The sequence below is a fragment of the Pseudophryne corroboree genome, chromosome 3 (genome assembly GCF_028390025.1).
Source record: "Pseudophryne corroboree isolate aPseCor3 chromosome 3, aPseCor3.hap2, whole genome shotgun sequence".
Lineage (NCBI taxonomy): Eukaryota > Metazoa > Chordata > Amphibia > Anura > Myobatrachidae > Pseudophryne > Pseudophryne corroboree.
This window is the reverse complement of record NC_086446.1, coordinates 46,915,026-46,942,118: the sequence shown is the minus strand read 5'-3', so window position 1 is coordinate 46,942,118 and position 27,093 is coordinate 46,915,026. Positions and strand designations below refer to the sequence as shown.

The following is a 27,093-nucleotide window of genomic DNA, read 5'->3' as shown; positions in this document are numbered from 1 at the left end:
GGCATAGTGGCGGAGGTGAGGTAGGTTATTTGTCAACACCTGGGAAGGATGAGGGAAGCTCCTATATCATTAGGATCACACACGAGACCAAGTGTAGCACATATCGAGATCACATGCTAGGCGCTTTGGAGAGAATGGTCAGACGGGCCCAGTTGGGCGTGCCATGTCCTGTGGGTAGTGGTCGAGCCTCAGCGCAGTGAATGTACGCTCTCAGGTTCCAGCTGGTTTGGGGTCCACCGGGGACCGGGGTTTCTTTTAGAGATGTCCAAGGCCCTGCCGGCGTAGTGTGTGTGGTTGCCAGGGGGGGGCCGACAGCTCCGCAGGGTGTTTAGATAGTACCGGTGTAGTGGTAATGGTGTTCCAAGGTGCTGTCTGGTCTAGTAGTACTAGCTCGTAAGAGCTCCTATGGAACACGGGTGGGTGTTCAGGGGGTAGAGGTGAGGGCAGAGTGAGGTATTCCCTCAGCCACCCAGCAGTGAGCTGACCCGCCGTTTAATGTCAGGGGGGTCTCAGGCTGAGCTCCTGTATCTGTGCAGCTTGTGTAATGTGACTTTGGCATTCAAGATGGCCGCCGCCGCTGTGCTGGGCTGAGGTATGTGGGTATATGTGTGGAGCCTGCGGGCTTTAGAGGGGTTTCCCCGTTATATTAGAGTACCTGACCAGGGAGGACTTCAGGTTGACAGGAGGGCTCTAGGGGTGTCCGCAGGGCGCCGTCCGGTCCCGCCACTGTCGTGCACCGGTCCGGAGCCTCCCGCCGGGTCGTCCTGAGACTCTAGGCCCCCGCTTCAGTGAACCGCGTAGGCCTCACCGCCGCAGCAGCTTGCTGCTGGTCGTCGTCGCTCGGGGTCGCACAACCGGGCACACACTGGCAGAAATACAGTGCTTCAGGACCAGGTGTGGTCTCGTGAATAACGGACCAATGGAGAGCCCCAGGGGGCAGGGGGGAGATGTGTGCTTTCTCCCCGCCGCTCCGGAACTGTGCGTCGGCCCGGGAGTAAAGCCGTCAGTAGGCTTCTCGTCCCCGCTGCAGAGGGGAGCGGGAGGATAGCGGGCCCCGGCGGCCGGCCGTGCCGCTCACAGCGTCCCAGGCTACCAGGCGGGTGGAAGAGGTGGGGGAGGGAGGTCGCGTCTGACGGCACGGCGGCCTCCGCAGCTCCGGGGGACAGCGGGCGCCGCGGCCCGCAGGGAAGCCCCGATCACGGAGCAGACTCACCCCCAGGCTCCCTAGCGGGGCACGGTCCTCCGTCCGGAGGGTCCAAACAGGGCGGCAGTATGCTGAGGGGGAACCATCCACGGCAGGGCTCTTCTGTGTGGAGTAACCCCGTCCGGGGGTCTCAAATGCCCCGTTTCTGGAGGCTGCGGCAATGCCCAAGCGTTGGGATAGAGGAGGCAGAGCGTGCATACAAGGGGGGGCCCTGGGAAGGGCAAGGGAGGGTTAATCACGGCGGCACCGGCCGGACCCCTAGCAAATCAGGGAGAGCAGGGAGAGCACCTCTTACCCTCTGGCTACTGGCCTCAGCAACGGATCCGCCTCGGGCACCTCAGTCGCCAGAAGCTGCGGCGCCGATAGAGCGTGTGCCGGGTCAGTCACTGCAAGCCGCGTCTCCCGTTGCAGGCCCCCGGCAGAGTCCCAGCAAGATGGCGGCCGCACCCGTCTCGGCGCCCGGATCTCCAGAGGGCGACGTCACCGAGCATCCACGGGGGTAGGTATATGGAGGGGGGAACCAGCAGGCTCCACACAGGGTTCCTCGATCGCCGAGGGGGATCCACCAGCCGTCGGCTCGGCTCCAGGGGCACAGGTCGGGACCCGCAGCTACTCCAGGCCCCGGCTTCAGTCCGGGGAGAAGGCCGCAACCCGCGGGAGCGCTTAGAAGCACTCCCCGATTCCGCGGCGTCTCCCCAGGGCAGTCCCAATCGGCTGGAGAGCAGTGGGAGAGATGTCCCAGATTAAATGGGTGGTCACAAGTGAGGAAAATATGAATTTTGTTGGGGCTATGTGCAGGAGCTCCCAAACTGCGTGTCTTGCTCCTTCAGCAGCCAAGCCACGCCCCAGCTCCAGGATATTTATGTGCAGACAAGTCTCCTGACTTGACCACAGCCCTTGGAAGTTTCTTCCTTGAGTGACTGCCCCCCACCCTCGGAGGCTTGCATCCGTGGTCACTAGGACCCAGTCCTGTATGCCGAACCTGCGGCCCTCGAGGAGGTGAGTATGTTGCAGCCACCACAGAAAAGACACCCTGGGCATGGGGGACAGGGTGATCAGCCGATGCATCTGAAGATGCGATCCGGACCACTTGTCCAACAGATCCCACTGAAAGATCCTTGCATGGAACCTGCCGAAGGGAATGGCTTCGTATGACGCCACCATCTTTCCCAGGACTCGCGTGCAGTGATGCACCGACACCTGTTTTGGTTTTAGGAGATCTCTGACCAGAGTCACGAGCTCCTGAGCCTTCTCCTCCAGGAGAAACACCTTCTTCTGGTCTGTGTCCGGAATCATGCCCAGGAAGGCAGACGCGTCGTAGCAATCAGCTGCGACTTTGGAATATTCAGAATCCAGCCGTGCTGACGCAACACTTCCTGCAAGTGTGCTACGCTGATCACCAACCGCTCTCTGGTCCTCGCCTTTATGAGGAGATCGTCCAAGTATGGGATAATTGTAACTCCTTGCTTCCGAAGGAGCACCATCATTTCCGCCATCACCGTGGTAAATATTCTCGGTGCCGTGGACAGGCCAAACGGCAACGTCTGGAATTGGTAATGACAGTCCTGTACCACAAACCTGAGGTACTCCTGATGAGGCGGATAAATGGGGACATGCAAGTAAGCATCCTTGATGTCCAGAGAAACCATAAAATCCCCCTCTTCCAGGCTTGCAATGACCGCTCTGAGCGATTCCATTTTGAACTTGAATTTCTTCAGGTAAATGTTCAGGGATTTTAAATTCAAAATGGGTCTGACCGAACCAGCCGGTTTCGGTACCACAAACATAGTGGAATAGTAGCCCCTTCCCTGTTGAAGGGGGGGAACCTCTACCACCACCTGCTGGAGAAATAGTTTGTGAATTGCCGCCAACACTACCTCCCTTTCCATGGGGGAAGCTGGCAAGGCAGATTTTAGGTAACGGTGAGGGGGCGTCACCTCGAATTCCAGCTTGTATCCCTGAGACACAATTTGTATAGCCCAAGGATCCACCTGGGAGTGAACCCACTGGTGGCTGAAATGTCGGAGATGCGCCCCCACGGCTCCTGGCTCCGCTTGTGGAGCCCCAGCGTCATGCGGTGGATTTAGTGGAAGCCGGGGAAGACTTTTGTTCCTGGGAACTAGCTGCATGGTGCAGCCTTCTTCCTTTACCCCTACCTCTGGCAAGAAAGGATGCACCTCTGACTTTCTTGCTTTTTTGAGAACAAAAGGACTGCATTTTGTAATACAGTGCTTTCTTAGGCTGTGGGGGGACATAAGGCAAGAAATTTGACTTCCCAGCCGTAGCTGTGGAAACTAGGTCTGAGAGACCGTCCCCAAACAATTCCTCACCCTTATAAGGTAAAACCTCCATGTGTTTTTTAGAGTCGGTATCCCCTGTCCATTGTCGAGTACATAAGACCCTTCTGGCAGAAATGGACATTGCGTTTACTCTAGAGCCCAGCAGGCAAATGTCCCTCTGGGCATCCCGCATATATAGGACCGCGTCCTTGATATGAGCCAGGGTCAGTAGAACAGTGTCCCAGTCCAGGGTATCTATCTCCTCAGACAGAGTATCCGTCCATGCTGCTACCGCACTACACATCCAGGCCGAAGCAATTGCTGGCCTCAGCAGTGTACCAGAATGTGTATAAACAGACTTCAGGATAGCTTCCTACTTTCTATCCGCAGGATCCTTTAGGGCGGCCGTATCCTGAGACGGCAGGGCCACCTTCTTAGACAAGCGTGTCAACGCCTTGTCTACCCTAGGGGAGGATTCCCAGCGTAACCTGTCCGTTGGCGGGAAAGGATCTGCCATAAGTAATCTCTTGGGAATTAACACCTTCCTATCAGGGGAATCCCACGCTTTTTCACATAATTCATTCAATTCATGTGACGGGGGAAAAGTCACTTCTTGCTTTTTCTCCCCAAACATAGAAATCCTCTTGTCAGGGACAGGATTTTCCTCAGAAATGTGTAATACATCCTTCATTGCTATAATCATGTAGTAGATGGCTTTAGTCATTTTAGGCTGCAACTTTGCCTCATCGTCATCGACACTGGAGTCAGATTCCGTGTCGACATCTGTGTCAACTAACTGGGATATTGGGCGCTTTTGAGACCCTGACGGCCTCTGCGCTGTAGGATCAGGCATGGATTGAGACCCTGACTGTCCCAAGGCTACAGCTTTATCCAATCTGTTATGCAATGAGCTTACATTATCATTTAACACCTTCCACATATCCATCCAATCAGGTGTCGGCACCGTCGGCGGTGACACCACATTTATCTGCACTTGATCTGCCTCCACGTATCCTTCCTCATCAAACATGTCGACACAGGCGTACCGACACACCGCACACACACAGGGAATGCTCTGACTGAGGACAGGACCCCACAAAGGCTTTTGGGGAGACAGAGAGAGAGTATGCCAGCACACACCCCAGCGCTATATAACCCAGGGATTACACTGTACCTTAGTGTTTACCCAGTAGCTGCTGTTTTATATACCTCTGCGCCTAAATTTATGTGCCTCCCCCTCTCTTTATCACCCTCTAGTGCACCTGTATACTGCAGGGGAGAGCCTGGGGAGCGTCCTTCCAGCGGAGCTGTGAAGAGAAAATGGCGCTGGTGTGCTGAGGAAGAAGGCCCCGCCCCCACAGCGGCGGGCTTCTGTCCCGTTTTTTATGTGTAAAAATGGCGGGGGCTCGTACATATGTACAGTGCCTGACTGTATATATGCATCTTTTTGCCATCAGGTATCTTAATTGCTGCCCAGGGCAGTGACCGGAGTGTGCGGGTGTGCTGTGGGAGCAATGGCGCACAGCTGCAGTGCTGTGCGCTACCTTAAGTGAAGACAGGAGTCTTCTGTAGCCGATTTCGATGTCTTCTTGCTTCTGCTGCTTCTGTACTTCTGGCTCTGCGAGGGGAGCGGCGGCGTGGCTCCGGGAATGGACGATCAAGGTTAGGAACCTGTGTTCGATCCCTCTGGAGCTAATGGTGTCCAGTAGCCTAAGAAGCGCAACCTAGCCGCAGTTATTAGGTTTGCTTCTCTCCCCTCAGTCCCACGTAGCAGAGAGTCTGTTGCCAGCAGAAGACCTCTGAAAAAAACCTGACAAAATACTTTCTTTTCTAGCAAGCTCAGGAGAGCCCACTAGGAGCACCCAGCTCTGGCCGGGCACAGATTCTAACTGAGGTCTGGAGGAGGGGCATAGAGGGAGGAGCCAGTGCACACCAGATAGTACTAGATCTTTCTTTTAGAGTGCCCAGTCTCCTGCAGAGCCCGTCTATTCCCCATGGTCCTTACGGAGTCCCCAGCATCCACTAGGACGTTAGAGAAATTATAGAAATGTTATCAAAAGCTCCGGCGGTTTTGACTTGCGTGCGTATGGACAAGGGAAACCTGTTTCTGATGGATCTCTTCCACCTAGCATGTGGCTGGGGTAAGAACTAAAGATAAGTACTGGGCCACATTTTCACGGCTTCCTAAATAACCGCTGAGATAGTAAGTCCATCAGACTCTCCCCGACCTTACATAGCATCAAATGGGCACTAAAAACCCACCTGTTCCTCACAGCTTACCCATCCGGCACATAACCAATCAAATTCGCCCCAGCCATTGCTATCGCTCTACATTCCTGCTCAAAGGACCCCATTGACTTGCTCATGTCTTCTGTACCCCCTCTCCTTAGATTGTAAGCTTCTAGCAGTAGGTTCCTCCTCCTCTTGTTTTCTCAGTCCTCTTCTCTTGAACTTCAATTACAGCACCCACCCACACACAGTCCGTCTTGTAGCCACTCATTCTTCCACCGGCACTTAGATGACTAGTGTTGCCGTCGCTATTGATGACATTCCTTATGTTATCCGCTCACCAGCTGTATTGCGTACTGAGATCTGTGGGGCCTATTGTTACTTGTGTCCTGTCTATGTTTTGGCTACTTTAATGTTCTGTCTTGCTGTTTGCCTTTGTACGGCGCTGCAGACCTCTTGTGGCACCATATAAATAAAGTGTAATAATAAAAGTAACATATTACACAATGGTATAAACTATCTTATACCTTCAACTACAGAGTATTAGTCTCACAGCGGATTCAGGATCATATCCCGATGGACGAGATGCCAGCGGTCAGACTACCGACAGAGATATCCCAAACAGTCAGAATGCCGACAGCCCCCCAGAAATTACTGTAACCCTTACCTGTTCCCTACCCTAACTATCCCCGGTGGTGCCTAACCCCCCCTTCCTACCCTGGCACCTAACCAAACCCTTTCAGTCCCTGCACCCTAACCCCCCTCCTAATGCCTAAACCTAACCTCCCACCTCCCGCGTCATGACGCAGGCGCATCCAGCTGAAAGAACGATCAGGATTCCGGGTGTCGGTATGTTGATGCTGGTATCCTGGCCTCCGTTGGGATTTAGACACCGGTCTTATGGTGTCCTTCGATATTCAGGCGCCGGTATGTCGACCAATGGGTTCCCGTTATTCTGGAAATTAACTACATCCCCCCGAATCATATCAGATGGCCATTACCATGAATATATGTTGCTTGGTAGCCTATATTAGTCTGTTACTATTGTGGAGTGATGCCAAAACCCATTAGAGTAAGGAAACTGCCCAAAAGATCCACACATAAGGTAACCAGTCCTGTTTTACTTTTATAAGACACATTCCATCTATATCCTTGGATGGTATATACAGTTGTGCTCATAAGTTTACATACCCTAGCAGAATTTGTGATTTTCTGGCCATTTGTCAGAGAATATGAATGATAACTCACAAACTTTTCTTTCACTCATGGTTAGTGGTTGGGTGAAGCCATTTATTGTCAAACAACTGTGTTTACTCTTTTTAAATCATAAATACAACAGAAACTACCCAAATGACCCTGATCAAAAGTTTACATACCCTGGAAATTTTGTCCTGATAACATGCACACAAGTTGACACAAACGGGTTTGAATGGCTACTAAAGGTAACCATCCTCGGGGGGCGTGGCTTCGCGGACATGGAGTAGCTGCACTTGATCGGCGCTCTCCGTCTACACTATCCTGCACAACATCTCCTGATCTCCCATCTATACTTTGCGAGGCATCTAAGTGCGGGGGAACTAGCCCTGACTGCGGTGACTCTCCCCCTGGCCGTGTACGGCGGCTGCCGTGTCCGTACGAACCCGACAAGTGCTGCTGGCGTCGTTGAGCGGGAAGGAGCTGGCGCCATCACGAGAGGGAGACGCCGGAACTGCAGATGTGACTCACACGCGGGACGACGCCGGGCTCAGCAGAAGACGGAGTCAGCGGCTCAGTGGGGTAAGCTTAACACTATGAATGGGCCCTGCTATGCCCCCTCCTGAGACTCTATCCTGCTGCCATTAGAGCCTGAGCCCGACGTGTGGAGCGTGACCGAGGGCTGCTGGAAGGGGAGGAGAGCCTCGTGTCCATGCTGGGCCGAGAGGTGCCCTGGCCCCAATAACTCCCAGCCTAGACGTGTCTGCCCTGATCCCCCTGCTGACACCCACACTCCATAAAGCCTGCAGTGCGGATAATAGCAGAAGGCATTTTACATACACTGTGCCCGTGTGCCTTGAGGTGCGGCTGCCTGCCCCCTCCTGAATGGAGTCTGATCCGATATCTGCCCTGCAACACAGTGCCTGTGTACCCTTAAATGTGGATACCTGCTTCCCTTTGACCGGGGTCTGATCTGACGTTTACCCTGCAATTCAGTGCCCGTGTACCTTTGCAGCATGGCTGCCTGCTCCCTTCTGACCGGAGTCTGATCTGATGTATACCCTGCAATACAATGTCTGTACACCTGCAGAGTGTGGCTGCCTGCTCCCCTCTGACCAGAGACTGATCTGCCAAATACCCTGCAATACAATACCTGGGCACCTGCAAAGTGCGGCTAACTGCTCCCTCATGCCCGGAGTCTGATCTGATCTATTATAAACCCTGCAATATAGTTACTGTGCGCCTCTGAAGTGGGGCTGCCTGCTTACTTCTGACAGGTGCCTGACCCGATACACACCCTGCAATATACCTTAGCTACCTTATTCTATACTATTGGTTTTTGCCTGGGTGCTTCCCTTTATAACATAATGGTGAAACCACAGCAATCTGCCGCCGCTGCTAAGTTGGAGAAGTATTCCCGGTCATCTAATCCTGCCCGTAAAGAGGTGACCCCTGACCGCACCTCCTCTCCTCCGCCTGAATCCCCGCGAAACTCGGCCATCCCGGACGCTCCTCCTGACGCTGCCCTACAGAAGGTCCTGGAGGCTGTGGTGGCTAGTGAGGCTAGGCTGGCGGACAAAATTGGTCAAGTTCAATCCGACCTATCTATTATACATCATGACCTCCAGAGGGTCCGGGAACGGGTAGGTGAAGTGGAGGCTCGCACTTCCTCCCTCGAGGACTTAATGACGGATGTACAACACAAACTGCTAGATATGGAGGGGCGTTTGAGAAGGTGCAACGTGCGCTTTGTGGGCCTCCCGGAACGCGAGGAAGGCCAGGCTCCTGAAAAATTTGTGGAAAAATGGCTCACGGACAACTACGGGATGGAATCCTTCTCACCTTTTTTCACCGTGGAAAGAGCCCACCGGGTCCCCTTCCGCCCTCCTCCACCTGGGGCGCCTCCCCGCACCTTGATAGCTAAGCTCCTCAACTACCGTGACAGGGATGCTCTATTGAGGTTGAATCGTATTAAGGGCCCACTGATGTGGAATGGCTCCCGTGTATCCGTATTCCCTGACTTCGCGGTGGAAGTCCAAAAGAATAGGGCCCAATTTACCCCGGTTAAGAGACGTCTTCGTGAACTCAACATATCCTATGCCATGATGTTCCCTTCTAAATTGAGAGTAGTGGTGGATGGTGAGGCGAAATTCTTTACAACCCCTTGGGAGGCCTCTGCGTGGCTGGACACTGCTAGGCCGGCTAGACGGGCATTGGCAGATGATTAAAGAAGACGCATGCTTACTCTCCTGCTATGAACGCTCTCTTCTACACCTGGACGTTCACTCCTGTCTGCAGCTTCAGGGGGGAGCTGGGGGGGTGTATGCTGTAACTGTGACACATATACTCAATACTGCCCTGTGATATTGCTGTGCTCGGGAGCACGGAGTGGGCTTCATGGAGTGTCCCTCTGTTAGGGGGTGGCTGGGGGGGGGGGGGCGATCGGGGAGCCTGCCTTGAAAGGATAGACCCCATACTGTTTTACTAGGGGGAGTTTTTTTTCCCTTTTTTTGAGTTGGGAACAGCCTAAAAAATTGCGCTTCACTCCACGATGCAGTGCCACAGGGACTATCTCTGTGGGGGGGGGGAAACTTTTACTAGTTAAGTGGGAGGATGCCTTAAATGTACGGAGGGCGCTGAGACATGTCTAGTCGCCACTGTATTTTTTGCCTACCGGTTTTCTATTGAACAGTTAGGATTCTAGAGAGTTTGTTTTCTCTGTAGACGGAGGGGGGGGGGATAATTTCTTGTTGCAGGGATCCAAGTATGCCAATGTTCGGGGTGGTGTACAGGGAGGGGGGTGTGGGGCTCGGGGGTAAAGGTTTCCCAAGGTCTGGGATGTTACCTGGGGGTTTAGTTTTAAGGATTACTATGCAACTGCTGAACTGTTTATGTTTTCTTTCCTTAACTGTATCGTGGTATGTGGAAAATGTGAATTATCATGTTAATGGAAGTGCGGTGTGGTGCCTGCTGGATGGTGTGCGGGCTGACAGAGTCTTAACTGCTCGGTACACAGCGACCCAATGGCAAATAACTTAGTCAAATTTATCTCCTGGAATGTGCGAGGCCTAAACGACAAGGTCAAAAGGACGCTGGTCCTTAGACAGATCAAACAATTAGGGGCGGACATTGTATGCCTGATGGAGACTCACCTAGTTGGGGCTAGAGTTCTATCGTTAAAGAAACCTTGGGTGGGTTGGTCCTATCATTCAACCCATACCTCCTCCTCTCGGGGAGTCTCCATCTTAATCAAGAAGCATGTCCCGTTCGTGATAGAGCAGGTACAGACTGATCCATGGGGTAGGTCGGTTTTTATTAAGTGCCAGATTCATGCAATGTCACTTGTGCTGATAGCACTCTATATACCGCCTCCATACTCCCCGGAAATCCTTAAAAAGGCTGCAGAGTTTATAGCTTTGTTCCCTGAAGCTCCCGTCATCAGCCTGGGGGACTACAACAACACCTTAGATCCGACCCTAGATAGGCTTACGGCTGCCGGGACACCTACCGGACGTGGAGGTGGCTCATTTAGAGCTATGGTGGAGGGCATGGGGCTGGTCGATGTGTGGCGTCAAAGACACCCTGGTACCAAACAATTTTCCTGCTTCTCACTTACATATTCTGCTTTCTCTAGAATAGATCTAGCTCTGATTTCTCCTGAATTGCTACCGCGGGTGCGCTCGGTGCAGCTCGAAACCAGGGGGATCTCTGATCACTCCCCGCTCTCCCTGGTTCTCGATATGGGAGGTTTGAGAGGTCAAGCTTTCTGGAAGTTAAACCCTTTTTGGCTTACTAGGCTGGATGCTGATGAAACGCTAGAGGGACAGTGGGCGGAATTTCTGCAATTTAATGAGGGCACTGCTCCCTTACCTATACTCTGGGACGCATTTAAGTCCCATCTACGAGGTACCCTTATACGGGCGGTTTCGACTCTGAAGAAATCATATAGGGAAAAAGAGGCAACTCTGGAGGCTTCCTGTAGGTCCCTGGAACTTGCCTACTTGACTGATAATTTGTCCTCCTCTAAGGAGGCCTGGCTGAGAGCACAGAGGGAATGGACTGACTGTCTAACTGACAAAGCTAAGTACAGAATACTCTTTACTAAACATTCACTTTATGCTATAGGTGACAGACCGGGCGGGTTCCTCGCTAGACTGGCACGTACTGAGCAACCGTCTAATACTGTGATTAGCCTTAGGGATCACGACGACATCGTATATGATCATACCCCAGATATAGTCAACCAATTTCTTGACTACTATATTCATTTATATAATACTAGATTGACCTGCACGGAGGAAGACCTTTTGTCATACCTTGATGCTATCCCCTTGCCGTCACTGACCCCAGATGCACGAGAATTCCTTGATTCTCCGATCTCTTTAGCCGAGGTAGAGAGGGCCATACAGTCCTTCCCTGGTGGTAAAGCGCCAGGGTTGGATGGTATACCAGCAGAATTCTACAAGAAGCACAGGGAATTCTGCGCGCCTAGATTGCTGGCTTTATATGAGGGAATGTTTGGGGAAGGAAAGGTACCAGAATCCATGTCTGAGGCACTGATTATTGTCCTGCTGAAGCCTGATAAGGACCCCACCAGGGTGGAATCTTATCGGCCCATATCCCTGCTACCTACTGATATCAAAATCTTAGCTAAAATACTAGCGGTTAGACTTAATTCAGTTATAGCCCAGCTGGTTCATGACGACCAGACCGGGTTCATGCCTGGAAAATCTACGCTAATCAATCTTAGGAGATTGTTCACCCATCTGCAGGTCCCCCATGGGGACGACCACTCCTCGATTATTGTTTCATTGGACGCTGCTAAAGCATTTGACTCTGTGGAGTGGAAGTTTCTCTGGGGGACCATGGAGAAATTTGGGATAGGTCCTGGCTTTATAAAATGGGTTAAATTGCTCTACTCGAGCCCTAGGGCTAGAGTATCGATTAATGGCTTTGTCTCCTCTTCATTCCCACTGCAGAGGCCCGAGAGAGGATAAAATAGCTCTGTACGCAGATGACATATTGCTTTTTGTCTCCAATTACTCTGTCACCATGCCTATTATCCTTACTATAATTAATGACTTTGGGGTGTATTCGGGCCTTTTGATTAATTGGGATAAATCATGTATAATGCCATTCAGGGGCCGGTGCCCAGAGACTCCTAAAATATCCCTCCCACTTCAGTGGGTGGAGGCCTTTAAGTACTTGGGAATTTGGATATCTAACGACCCGTCCCGATACATAAACCTTAATGTACAACCCCAGTTGGACTATTTGAAATCACGGATAGCGATCTGGGGTAGGCTCCCGCTGACTGTCTCCGGGAGAATTAGTCTAATTAAAATGACGGCACAACCTAAGATATTGTATATACTGCAACACTCCCCGATTTATATCCCCCAAGCGATATTCAAACACATGGATAGTTACATATCCTCCATAATATGGTCTAGCAAGAGAGTACGGATTAAACTGAACACCCTGACGCGGGATAGGGACTCTGGGGGCATGGCGGTACCATCTTTTAGACTGTATTACTGGGCCACTCAACTAGCACATATCTACGACTGGCTTAAAGACGAATCTGGGCTGGATCTTCCCTCTCTGGTGGTGTCGACGTTGGCTCCTGGGCTCACTCCATTGAACTGCTTGCTATCTGGCAATATCAACTTAATTGACCTACCAATATTTAAGCAGGCAGTGATGATTTGGAAGCAGGCTAGTACTCTGCTCTTGAGTGAGGGCTGGGATCCGGATGCACCATTAGATGGAACCACTGGATTTAGGGAGCTGAAGGGTCTGGGGATCCGTGACGTATGGGGCAGATGGGGTGTATATGCTATTGGGCAGTTATACTCTGGGAATGTGTTTAAATCCTTTTCGCAGCTACAATCAGAATATCCAATTCCCCATACCTACTTTTATAGATATTTACAGTTGCGACATGCCTGCTCTGCTCAGTTCCCTGACAACTCAATTCAGCTGCAGCAGTCCCCTGTTAGGCTGATGTTACGGTCCCTGGATGGCTCCCACCTCACGTCCCGGATATATTCTAGTCTGCTCACTTCGCAACACCCGACTGACATGCCACTCCTTCGTTTAAAATCGGAGGCAGACTTGGGGTCCTTGTCCCAGGACGCTTGGGATGTTGCTCTGGTAGGTCCCCGCACCTCCTCCACTTCAGCAAGATTCCAACAGATTCAACTATTTATACTTCACAGAGTGTACATCACCCCTATGCGCTTGCTACAGATGGGGGGTAGGGGGGATTCCAAGTGCCCTAAATGCGGCTCGATGGAGGGCACGTTCTGGCATCTATTATGGGATTGCCCTATGGTTAAGGTATTCTGGAATGAAGTTATTCGAGTTATGAATGATACTGGGATACCCTTAGACACATGCACGCCTGCTGTATGTCTACTAGCGGCTTTTGATGACGATGGCCTTGATAAAAATATGCAACGATACATTGCCAACCTATGCATGCTGGCCAAGGTCTGCATAGCCAGACTATGGATGGCCGCTAGCGCTCCTTGCACCGCAGCCTGGATATCCCTCACTAACGAGGTTGTCAAACACGAAAGGTATGTGTACATGAGTAGACGTGCTGAAACAAAATATTATTGTATTTGGGAAAGGTGGTTAAACTCACCATATATACACAGATAGTGTGGGATCGTGTTTGGATGATAGTGGCTGAATGGGGTTATTAACTAAATACCGATTGATGTCTCTCTAAATTAGTGGCTCTGCCGGGTCGGCGCACTCTGGCATACACTTCTGCACAAGAACCACACGAACTGCTAAATTCTTCCACATACAATTGTTTATTTGCCTTACATATATGTACATTTTCCCTGTAAGTATCAAATGCAATACTATTGTTAAGCTTTTCAACAGTTGCTGGGGAGGGTTTGTAGCTTGTTGTAATTTTATTTGAATGTTATGGAAAATTTCAATAAAAACTTTTGAATTTAAAAAAAAAGGTAACCATCCTCACCTGTGATTTGACCTTTTATACACACACACTGATTACAAGCAAACAGATCACAGGTGAGGATGGTTACCTTTAGTAGCAATTCAAACCCGTTTGAGTGAAAGAAAAGTTTGTGAGTTATCGTTCATATTCTCTGACAAATGGCCAGAAAATCACAAATTCTGCTAGGGTATGTAAACTTATGAGCACAACTGTACATTATGACATGTTCATATACTGTGTGACTGGAGCTTTGTATTGCCATCCGAACCTCACCAATGTCTATATGGAGTATAAGCTCTTTAAAAAAAAAATTTTAAATAAATTTACATTTATAAAATAGAAGGCTGTTTACAATATCTGGAGTATTGTTACAACCCCAATGCATTTCTATCAGCTCATGGGAATAGTTCTTTCAGCTGTGTGAATTCTTTGGTGTGTAACAAGAGCTGATTTACGCCTAAAACATTTCCCGCACACAGAACAAGGAAATGGTTTCTCACCTGTGTGAATTCTCCGATGTCTAATTAGACCCCATTCATAGGTAAAACATTTTTCACACTCAGTGCACAGAAATAGCTTCTCACCTGTGTGATTTAGTTTATGTCTAATAAGAGTTGCTTCTAGCTTGAAACATTTCCCACACTCAGAACATGGAAATGGTTTCTCGCCCGTGTGACTTCTCTGATGATTAAGAAGACTCAATTTATGTGAGAAACATTTATCACACTCGGAGCACTGAAATAATTTCTCACCTGTGTGGGTTCTCTGATGCGTGAAAAGAACAGATTTTTGTGTAAAACATTTCCCACACTCAGAGCATGGAAATGGTTTTTCACCTGTGTGAGTCAATTGATGTTTAATAAGACCTGATTGCTGTGTAAAACATTTCCCACACTCAGAGCATGGAAATGGTCTCTCACCTGTGTGACATCTCTGATGTATAACAAGATTTGATTTGCGTATAAAACTTTTTTCGCACTCAGAACAGGGAAATGATTTTACACCTGAGTGACTTCTCTGATGTATAACAAGACCAGATTCTTGTGTAAACCATTTTCCACATTCAGAACACATAAATGGTTTCTCACCTGTGTGAATTCTCTGATGTGTAACAAGTACAGATATGTGTGTAAAACATTTCCCACACTCAGGGCATGGAATTAGTTTTTCACCTGTGTGATGTCTTTGATGTGTAACAAGACCTGATTTCTGTGTAAAACATTTCCCACACTCAGAGCATGTAAACGGTTTTTCTCCTGTGTGCTTTCTTGAATGTCTTATAAGTAATGATTTTTTTGTAAAACATTTCCCACACTCAGGACATGGAAATTGTTTCTCACCTTTGTGAGTTCCCTGATGTCTAGCACAGATTGCCTGTTGTATAGAACTTTTACTACACTCACAGCATGGAAGGAGTGTATCAACTGTAAGAGCTGTACTATGTGTAACAATACCAGGAGAACATTCCTCATGATTAGAGGGAATGGATGATATATCTGCACCGTGAAGTACTGGGTGTATATTTAGGGTAATAGGATTTTCCCCTTGAGGCTCTGGTATAATGTTTATATCTTCTGTTTTAAAATGTGGAGACAACAAAAGATCTTCCGAGGAGTTATTCTTGCTTTTGCGTCCATCTGGGGAAAATAAAACAAATGTTTGGAAATAGATATCTTGAGTTTAGAATGAGGAGCAAATTGACATACTGTTAAAAAGTTTGAGGCATTCAGTTGTTTCATTTCAATGTGCAAACTATGACCCACCCAACACTAGGGCCCAATTGTAAAAGGTTCCAATTTGCTGGTCCCGGCATGATTCTAAAATCAGACAGAATGGACCAGGTCATGCTGTGCCGCTTCTGCTCTCCACATGCCACTGACTCCATCCATCCATGTTGTGTGTCCCCCACCTCTAATCCTGCTACATGTTACTAATCTAGGCCACAGCTTCAACCTAGCTGCCACCACTGATCCTATCACCAGTCTGCCTGGCTACAGGTCTCTCAGATCCTCACATGGATACTGCAGGGTCCTTAATCTTTCCAGGCCCTGCTATTCCATGTCTCCTAAATGTCTAAAGGTCCTACCTCAAAGCCTTCCTTAACCATGTCTCCACTTTATGACATTAAGATTATAAATCGAAGGATTATTCCTCCTTAAGTATCCTTCTTGTGTTCTCTGCAGCCTTCAACAATGACCAACTTCTTCTCCTGCAAACCATCCACACCATCGTCTTCCAGGACAGTGTATTCTCCTGGTTTACCTCCAAATTTTCAAACCACTATTTCTGTCTCTGCTTCCACATAACTTACTTTTCCACTAACTGTCAGGCTCACCAGGGGTTCATTCTTAGCCTCCTACTCTCCCCCCTGTACACATCTTCCCCATAAGATATCTCCTTTTGAAGGCCTCAGTGCTTTCCCAAACTTAATATGTCTAAAATGAAAATCACTATCTTTCCTTCTCCAGTGTCTACTCCTCTCCAAATCAATTGAAAACACTACTCTCTCCTCTGTGCCTCAAATCCACTGACTTGGTGCAATCCTTGACCCCTGCCTCTACTTCACTCCCCACATTAGAGGCTTTTAGCCGATTCTGCCACTTCAACCATCATAAAATCTCCCAGATTAAGACCATTTCCACATTGGAAACAAATAATTCCATCATCTCCAAACTACCAGAACCTGCTCCTCTCTGTATTCTCTCTCTCTACCACCTCTCCCAACTTCAGTACATCCATAATACTGGCCAACTTATTTCCTTCTTTCACCGCTCTACTTTTTCCTCACTCAGTCTACCACTACACTGTCTTCCTGTCCTCTACAGAAACAGCCAACTTTTTCCCTGCACCTACAAAGCAGTCAACAATTCCTGTAAAGCAGGCCATACACCAAGTTGGCTGGTTGGAATGAAAAGCAGGCACTGTATGGGAACAAATGACAATCAACACTTTGCTCCAAAACGCAAGAAAACAGATGAAAATGTCGTTTAGAATCGTTGGTAAAATCTGTTTGTCATGTCACCTCCCAGTCCTGATTTCAATAATCCATTCCCATGTCTATTTAACATAGAAGTCTCCAAAGTTTCAAACCATCCCTAAAAAAATAATCTGATGGCTCCTATTGTATGAGATACACCAGAGTGTGGGGAGGAGACTGGTCAGACCGCTGGGCTGGTAACACACAGTGACATGATGTGAGGGGAAGAGCAGGAGTATAATAGGGGCTGATGGCTCCTGAAGTACGAGATACACCAGAGAGTGTGGGGAGGAGACTGGTCAGATCTCTGGGCTGGTAACACACAGTGACATGATGTGAGAGGGAGAGCAGGAGTATAATAGGGGCTGATGGCTCCTAATGTATGAGATACACCAGAGAGTGTGGGGAGGAGACTGGTCAGATCTCTGGGCTGGTAACACAAAGTGACATGATGTGAGGAGGAGAGCAGGAGTATAATAGGGGCTGATGGCTCCTGATGTATGAGATACACCAAAGAGTGTGGGGAGGAGACTGGTCAGAGCTCTGGGATGGTAACACACAGTGACATGATGTGAGGAGGAGAGCAGGAGTATAATAGGGGATGATGGCTCCTGATGTATGAGATACACCAGAGAGTGTGGGGAGGAGAATGGTCAGACCCCTGGGCTGGTAACACACAGTGACATGATATGAGGGGGAGAGCAGGAGTATAATAGGGGCTGGTGACTCCTGATGTATGAGATACAACAGAGAGTGTGGGGAGGAGACTGGTCTGGTCACACACAGTGACATGATGTGAGGAGAAGATCAGGAGTATAATAGGGGCTGATGGCTCCTGATGTATGAGATACACCAGAGAGTGTGGGGAGGAGACTGGTCAGATCTCTGGGCTGGTATCACACAGTGACATGATGTGAGGAGGAGAGCAGGAGTATAATAGGGGCTGATGGCTCCTGATGTATGAGATACACAAGAGAGCATACCTCCCAACTGTCCCCATTTTTGCGGGACAGTCCCATTTTTTGGGGTCTGTCCCGCTGTCCCACCCGCGGGCCACAGTGTCCTGCAGTGGGGGGGGGGCAGTTCAGAGGCTCTGTCTCTCGCTGCCCTGCTTAGCAGAGCAGCGGTGATTAGGCGCTGTGCGCATGCGCACAACGTCTATTCACAGATGACAGAGAGAGGGGGCATGCCAGCAGCTCACAGAGCGCTGGGCATGCCCCCTCAGTGACAAAAACGGGGGGCGTGGCGCACAATCGCGGCACTCCCACAAAGCTACGCCCCTTTCCGATAAGCTACACCCTTTTCAAAAATCGCGCGGATGTACCTCTGCCAAAGAAGCCAATGTTGGGAGGTATGCAAGAGAGTGTGTGGAGGAGACTGGTCAGATCTCTGGGCTGGTAACACACAGTGACATGATGTGAGGAGGAGAGCAGGAGTATAATAGGGGCTGATGGCTCCTGATGTATGAGATACACCAGAGAGTGTGGGGAGGAGACTGGTCAGATCTCTGGGCTGGTAACACACAGTGACATGATGTGAAGGGGAGATCAGGAGTATAATAGGGGCTGATGGCTCCTGATGTATGAGATACACCAGAGAGTGTGGGGAGGAGACTGGTCAGATCTCTGGGCTGGTAACACACAGTGACATGATGTGAGGGGGAAAGCAGGAGTATAATAGGGGCTGATGACTCCTGATGTATGATATACACCAGAGAGTGTGGGGAGGAGACTGGTCAGATCTCTGGGCTGGTAACACACAGTGACATGATGCGAGGAGGAGAGCAGGAGTATAATAGGGGCTGATGGCTCCTGATTTCCCTCATTAGTTTGTACTGATAGTGGAGGGTGTAAGGCAATAAACTGTTGTAGGGACTATGCAAGGAGAATATGTGACTCTTTTCTGTAATAAGTGATTATTACTCACCTGTGCTAATATCTGTAGGGATTTCCCCCTCCTTACACTGCTGATCACCCCTCACATACGTCTCTTCTTCTCCATCTGTATCTTCTGCCTTCATATCAGTCACATACGTCTCTTCTTCTTCCTCTATATCTTCTGCCTTCATATCAGTCACATACGTCTCTTCTTCTTCCTCTGTATCTTCTGCCTTCATATCAGTCACATACGTCTCTTCTTCTTCCTCTATATCTTCTGCCTTCATATCAGTCACATACGTCTCTTCTCCCTCTGTATCTTCTGCCTTCATATCAGTCACATACGTCTCTTCTTCTCCCTCTATATCTTCTGCCTTCATATCAGTCACATACGTCTCTTCTTCTCCCTCTATATCTTCTGCCTTCATATCAGTCACATACGTCTCTTCTTCTCCCTCTATATCTTCTGCCTTCATATCAGTCACATACGTCTCTTCTTCTCCCTCTATATCTTCTGCCTTCATATCAGTCACATACGTCTCTTCTTCTCCCTCTATATCTTCTGCCTTCATATCAGTCACATACGTCTCTTCTTCTCCCTCTATATCTTCTGCCTTCATATCAGTCACATACGTCTCTTCTTCTCCCTCTGTATCTTCTGCCTTCATATCAGTCACATACGTCTCTTCTTCTTCCTCTGTATCTTCTGCCTTCATATCAGTCACATACGTCTCTTCTTCTTCCTCTGTATCTTCTGCCTTCTTATCAGTCACATACGTCTCTTCTTCTCCCTCTATATCTTCTGTCTTCAAATCAGTCACATACGTCTCTTCTTCTCCCTCTACAACTTCTACCTTGATATTAGTCACATACGTCTCTTCTTCTCCCTCTACAACTTCTACCTTGATATTAGTCACATATTCAACCTTATTAACAAACAACAAAAAAACACTTTCATATTGTAGAATATCCGTGAATTAGATCAACAAATCTGCTTTATAAATGATCCTGTGAAAAGTCACTTTGGTATATTGATAAGACCCTAAATCTCACCTACCTGATCCTCCTGTGGGATCCTGTGATTCCCCTCTGTACAATCCTGGGAATACAGAGGACGGGGACATCTCTCTGGGGTATCTCTGTCACTGGGCCCATCTGTAGGAGACACGCAGTGACTGAGTACAGTGTATATAATAAGAATTTACTTACCGATAATTCTATTTCTCGTAGTCCGTAGTGGATGCTGGGAACTCCGTAAGGACCATGGGGAATAGCGGCTCCGCAGGAGACTGGGCACAAAAGTAAAGCTTTAGGACTACCTGGTGTGCACTGGCTCCTCCCCCTATGACCCTCCTCCAAGCCTCAGTTAGGATACTGTGCCCGGACGAGCGTACACAATACGGAAGGATTCATGAATCCCGGGTAAGACTCATACCAGCCACACCAATCACACCGTACAACTTGTGATCTGAACCCAGTTAACAGCATGATAACAGAGGAGCCTCTGGATAGTTGGCTCACAACAACAATAACCCGATTTAGTTAACAATAACTATGTACAAGTATTGCAGACAATCCGCACTTGGGATGGGCGCCCAGCATCCACTACGGACTACGAGAAATAGAATTATCGGTAAGTAAATTCTTATATTCTCTGACGTCCTAGTGGATGCTGGGAACTCCGTAAGGACCATGGGGATTATACCAAAGCTCCCAAACGGGCGGGAGAGTGCGGATGACTCTGCAGCACTGAATGAGAGAACTCCAGGTCCTCCTCAGCCAGGGTATCAAATTTGTAGAATTTTGCAAACGTGTTTGCCCCTGACCAAGTAGCTGCTCGGCAAAGTTGTAAAGCCGAGACCCCTCGGGCAGCCGCCCAAGATGAGCCCACCTTCCTTGTGGAATGGGCATTTACAGATTTTGGCTGTGGCAGGCCTGCCACAGAATGTGCAAGCTGAATTGTACTACAAATCCAACGAGCAATAGTCTGCTTAGAAGCAGGAGCACCCAGCTTGTTGGGTGCATACAGGATAAACAGCGAGTCAGATTTTCTGACTCCAGCCGTCCTGGAAACATATATTTTCAGGGCCCTGACAACGTCCAGCAACTTGGAGTCCTCCAAGTCCCTAGTAGCCGCAGGTACCACAATAGGCTGGTTCAGGTGAAACGCTGAAACCACCTTAGGGAGAAATTGAGGACGAGTCCTCAATTCTGCCCTGTCCGTATGAAAAATCAGGTAAGGGCTTTTATAAGATAAAGCCGCCAATTCTGACACGCGCCTGGCCGAAGCCAGGGCCAACAGCATGACCACTTTCCATGTGAGATATTTAAAATCCACAGATTTAAGCGGTTCAAACCAATGTGATTTTAGGAACCCCAAAACTACATTGAGATCCCAAGGTGCCACTGGAGGCACAAAAGGAGGCTGTATATGCAGCACCCCCTTGACAAACGTCTGAACTTCAGGAACTGAAGCCAGTTCTTTCTGGAAAAATCGACTGTTTGCAGGAAATGCAGGAATCGACTCAGTTGAATTTCCGACGTTGGGGCCTTCCTGGCCTCGCACCACGCAACATATTTTCGCCAAATGCGGTGATAATGCTTTGCGGTCACTTCCTTCCTGGCTTTGATCAGGGTAGGAATGACTTCTTCCGGAATGCCTTTTTCCTTCAGGATCCGGCGTTCAACCGCCATGCCGTCAAACGCAGCCGCGGTAAGTCTTGAAACAGACAGGGTCCTTGCTGGAGCAGGTCCCTTCTTAGAGGTAGAGGCCACGGGTCCTCTGAGAGCATCTCTTGAAGTTCCGGGTACCAAGTCCTTCTTGGCCAATCCGGACCCACGAGTATAGTTCTTACTCCTCTCCGTCTTATAATTCTCAGTACCTTGGGTATGAGAGGCAGAGGAGGGAACACATACACTGACTGGTACACCCACGGTGTTACCAGAGCGTCCACAGCTATTGCCTGAGGGTCCCTTGACCTGGCGCAATACCTGTCCAGTTTTTTGTTGAGGCGGGACGCCATCATGTCCACCTTTGGTTTTTCCCAACGGTTTACAATCATGTGGAAGACTTCTGGGTGAAGTCCCCACTCTCCCGGGTGGAGGTCGTGCCTGCTGAGGAAGTCTGCTTCCCAGTTGTCCACTCCCGGAATGAACACTGCTGACAGTGCTATCACATGATTTTCCTCCCAGCGAAGAATCCTTGCAGCTTCTGCCATTGCCCTCCTGCTTCTTGTGCCGCCCTGTCTGTTCACGTGGGCGACTGCCGTGATGTTGTCTGACTGGATCAGCACCGGCTGACCTTGAAGCAGAGGTCTTGCTTGGCTTAGGGCATTGTAAATGGCCCTTAGCTCCAGGATATTTATGTGAAGTGATGTCTCCAGGCTTGACCACAAGCCCTGGAAATTTCTTCCCTGTGTGACTGCTCCCCAGCCTCGCAGGCTGGCATCCGTGGTCACCAGGACCCAGTCCTGAATGCCGAATCTGCGGCCCTCTAGAAGATGAGCACTCTGCAACCACCACAGGAGAGACACCCTTGTCTATGGTGACAGGGTTATCCGCTGATGCATCTGAAGATGCGATCCGGACCATTTGTCCAGCAGGTCCCACTGGAAAGTTCTTGCGTGGAATCTGCCGAATGGGATTGCTTCGTAGGAAGCCACCATTTTTCCCAGGACCCTTGTGCATTGATGCACTGACACTTGGCCTGGTTTTAGGAGGTTTCTGACTAGTTCGGATAACTCCCTGGCTTTCTCCTCCGGGAGAAACACCTTTTTCTGGACTGTGTCCAGGATCATCCCTAGGAATAGAAGACGTGTCGTCGGGATCAGCTGCGATTTTGGAATATTAAGAATCCAACCGTGCTGCCGCAACACTACTTGAGATAGTGCTACCCCGACTACCAACTGTTCCCTGGATCTTGCCCTTATCAGGAGATTGTCCAAGTAAGGGATAACTAAAACTCCCTTCCTTCGAAGGAGTATCATCATTTTGGCCATTACTTTGGTAAAGACCCAGGGTGCCGTGGACAAACCAAACGGCAGCGTCTGAAACTGATAGTGACAGTTCTGTACCACAAACCTGAGGTACCCTTGGTGAGAAGGGTAAATTGGGACATGGAGGTAAGCATCCTTGATGTCCAAAGACACCATATAATCCCCTTCTTCCAGGTTCGCAATCACCGCTCTGAGTGACTCCATCTTGAATTTGAACCTTTTTATGTAAGTGTTCAAGGATTTCAGATTTAAAATCGGTCTCACCGAGCCGTCCGGCTTCGGTACCACAAACAGCGTGGAATAATACCCCTTTCCCTGTTGCAGGAGGGGTACCTTGATTATCACCAGCTTGTGAATGGCTTCCAATACCGCCTCCCTGTCGGAGGGAGACGTCGGTAAAGCAGACTTTAGGAAACGGCGAGGGGGAGACGTCTCGAATTCCAATTTGTACCCCTGAGATACCACCTGAAGGATCCAGGGGTCCACCTGTGAGTGAGCCCACTGCACGCTGAAATTCTTGAGACGGGCCCCCACCATGCCTGAGTCCGCTAGTAAAGCCCCAGCGTCATGCTGAGGACTTGGCAGAAACGGGAGAGGGTTTCTGTTCCTGGGAACTGGCTGTTTGCTGCAGCCTTTTTCCTCTCCCTCTGCCACGTGGCAGAAATGAGGAGCCTTTTGCCCGCTTGCCCTTATGGGGCCGAAAGGACTGCGCCTGATAATACGGCGTCTTCTTATGTTGAGAGGCTACCTGGGGTAAAAATGTGGATTTCCCAACAGTTGCCGTGGCCACCAGGTCTGATAGACCTACCCCAAATAACTCCTCCCCTTTATAAGGCAATACTTCCATATGCCTTTTGGAATCCGCATCACCTGACCACTGCCGCGTCCATAACCCTCTTCTGGCAGAAATGGACAGCGCTCTTACTCTTGATGCCAGTCGGCAAATATCCCTCTGTGCATCACGCATATATAAAAATGCATCTTTTAAATGCTCTATAGTCAGTAATATACTGTCCCTATCTAGGGTATCAATATTTTCAGTCAGGGAATCCGACCAAGCCACCCCAGCACTGCACATCCAGGCTGAGGCGATTGCTGGTCGCAGTATAACACCCGTGTGAGTGTATATACATTTTAGGATATTCTCCTGCTTTCTGTCAGCAGGTTCCTTAAGGGCGGCCGTATCAGGAAACGGTAGTGCCACCTGTTTAGACAAACGTGTGAGCGCTTTATCCACCCTAGGGGGTGTTTCCCAACGTGCCCTATCCTCTGGCGGGAAGGGGTATGATGCTAATAACCTTTTAGGAATTATCAGTTTTTTATCGGGGGAAAACCACGCTTCATCACACACTTCATTTAATTCCTCAGATGAAGGAAAAACTACAGGCAGTTTTTTCTAACCAAACATAATACCCTTTTTAGTGGTACTTGTATTATCAGAAATATGTAAAACATTTTTCATAGCCTCAATCATGTAACGTGTGGCCCTACTGGAAGTCACATTTGTCTCTTCATCGTCGACACTGGAGTCAGTATCCGTGTCGGCGTCTGTATCTGCCATCTGAGGTAATGGGCGTTTTAGAGCCCCTGATGGCTTTTGAGACGCCTGGACAGGCACAAGCTGAGTAGCCGACTGTCTCATGTCATCAACCGTCTTTTGTAAAGAGCTGACACTGTCACGTAATTCCTTCCATAAGCTCAGCCACTCAGGTGTCGACTCCCTAGGGGGTGACATCTCCATTACAGGCAATTGCTCCGCCTCCACACCATTTTCCTCCTCATACATGTCGACACAATCGTACCGACACACAGCACACACACAGGGAATGCTCTGATAGAGGACAGGACCCCACTAGCCCTTTGGGGAGACAGAGGGAGAGTATGCCAGCACACACCAGAGCGCTATATATATACAGGGATAACCTTATGGAAGTGTTTTTCCCCTTATAGCTGCTGTTTTATTAATACTGCGCCTAATTAGTGCCCCCCTCTCTTTTTTAATCCTTTCTGTAGTGTAGTAACTGCAGGGGAGAGCCAGGGAGCTTCCCTCCAACGGAGCTGTGAGGGAAAATGGCGCCAGTGTGCTGAGGAGATAGGCTCCGCCCCTTTTTCGCAGACTTTTCTCCTGCTTTTTTATGGATTCTGGCAGGGGTTAAAATACATCCATATAGCCCTGGGGGTTATATGTGATGTATTTTCGCCAGCCAAGGTGTTTTTATTGCTGCCTCAGGGCGCCCCCCCCCAGCGCCCTGCACCCTCAGTGACCGGAGTGTGAAGTGTGCCTGAGGAGCAATGGCGCACAGCTGCAGTGCTGTGCGCTACCTTGGTGAAGACTGATGTCTATTGCCGCCGATTTTCCGGACCTCTTCTTGCTTCTGGCTCTGTAAGGGGGCCGGCGGCGCGGCTCTGGGACCGGACTCCGAGGCTGGGCCTGTGTTCGGTCCCTCTGGAGCTAATGGTGTCCAGTAGCCAAGAAGCCCAAGCTGGCTGCAAGCAGGCAGTTCGCTTCTTCTCCCCTTAGTCCCTCGATGCAGTGAGCCTGTTGACAGCAGGACTCACTGAAAATAAAAAACCTAAAACTAAACTTTTTCTAAGAAACTCAGGAGAGCCTCCTAGAATGCACCCTTCTCGGCCGGGCACAAAAATCTAACTGAGGCTTGGAGGAGGGTCATAGGGGGAGGAGCCAGTGCACACCAGGTAGTCCTAAAGTTTACTTTTGTGCCCAGTCCCCTGCGGAGCTGCTATTCCCCATGGTCCTTACGGAGTTCCCAGCATCCACTAGGACGTCAGAGAAATGTGATTATCAGATGATGTGTATATAGGGGCCCCCATACCTGCTCTCCCCTGTACAATACATGACAGTCTCCTCTTACCCAGTGATGTGAGGGGCCGGTGATTCTCCATCATCACGTCCTTGTACAGACCCCTGTGTTCCTCTATATACTCCCCCTCCTGCATGGAAACATAGACAGTGACATCCTGACACCTTATAGGCACCTGACACACACAATGATACAGTCATCACCCAGACACATCCCCTGATGTTACTGTACAATGTCCCATTCCCAGCAGTCGTCTCTCCAGTCATCACCCAGACACGTCCCCTGGTGTTACTGTATAATATCCCATTCCCAGCAGTCACCTCTACAGTCATCACCCGGACACGTCCCCTGGTGTTACCTTACAATGTCCCATTCCCAGCAGTCACCTCTCCAGTCATCACCCAGACACATCCCCTGGTGTTACTGTATAATGTCCCATTCCCAGCAGTCACCTCTCCAGTCATCCCCCAGACACATCCCCTGGTGTTACTGTATAATGCCCCATTCCCAGCAGTCACCTCTCCAGTCATCACACAGACACGTCCCCTGGTGTTACTGTATAATGTCCCATTCCCAGCAGTCACCTCTCCAGTCATCACCAAGGCACATCCCCTGGTGTTACTGTATAATGCCCCATTCCCAGCAGTCACCTCTCCAGTCATCACACAGACACGTCCCCTGGCGTTACTGTATAATGTCCCATTCCCAGCAGTCACCTCTCCAGTCATCACCCAGACACGTCCCCTGGTGTTACTGTATAATGCCCCATTCCCAGCAGTCACCTCTCCAGTCAGCTGCTGAATGATCTTGTTGGTGAGTTCCAGAATCTTCTGGTCATTGTGCCTCACATGTATCAGTGAGTGAGGTGGAGGCACCGTGATGGGGCTCTGGGTCCTGCTCCGTCCTCCTGACTCACAGGGACGGCTGCTGTGTGTTTCATGTTCAGCGGATGCCTTCCTCACTACTGTATAAACCTGTATATTGGGGGAGACATCAATAAATATGTAAGGGAAACACAACTAGGTAGCATAAGATATACAATGGTCTATTTTACAAACACTGGGGCAGATGTATTAAGCCTGGAGAAGTGATAAAGCAGTGATAAGTGCAAGGTGATAAAGCACCAGCCAATCAGCTCCAATACGTAAATTGACAGTTAGGAGCTGATTGGCTGGTCTGCTTAATCACTTCTCCAAGCTTAATACATCTGCCTCACTGTCCCTATTTCATACGTCAGCCCTTCCTAGCAGAGTGTATATAGCATTTCTCTCTACTGCCATCTTTATGTTATGGGCTGCGTTGAGTCCTACAGCCGGATGATGTGACAGTGAGGCTGAATGAAAGTAGGGGGCGCAGAATGCCCCCCCTACCCTTCCCCCCGTAAATGGCAGGAGAGAGAATCATCATACACACTGCACCACGGAAATAATTACAGAGAGAACAGCGGTCGTCCGACTGGTTTCAGCTGTAAACTTTAATGAGGAAATACTGTAATCACCAAAGTCTCATCAATGTGTCACTAGTTCCCCAAGTACCA

At 49.5% G+C, this 27,093-nt stretch overlaps 1 protein-coding gene across 1 annotated transcript in view; it reads right to left on the bottom strand.

Annotated features, from left to right (window-relative positions):
- The window catches only part of LOC135057144 (uncharacterized), a 122,931-nt gene that overhangs the window by 72,159 nt on the left and 23,679 nt on the right, over nt 1-27,093 (bottom strand). The window contains exons 3-7 of the mRNA XM_063963041.1: nt 26,339-26,530; nt 25,608-25,686; nt 19,797-19,894; nt 18,789-19,665; nt 14,281-15,522 (exon numbers count right to left, since the gene is read on the bottom strand). Coding sequence (XP_063819111.1) covers nt 14,281-15,522; nt 18,789-19,665; nt 19,797-19,894; nt 25,608-25,686; nt 26,339-26,530 — 2,488 coding nt within the window. The remainder of the gene's footprint in view (nt 1-14,280; nt 15,523-18,788; nt 19,666-19,796; nt 19,895-25,607; nt 25,687-26,338; nt 26,531-27,093) is intronic.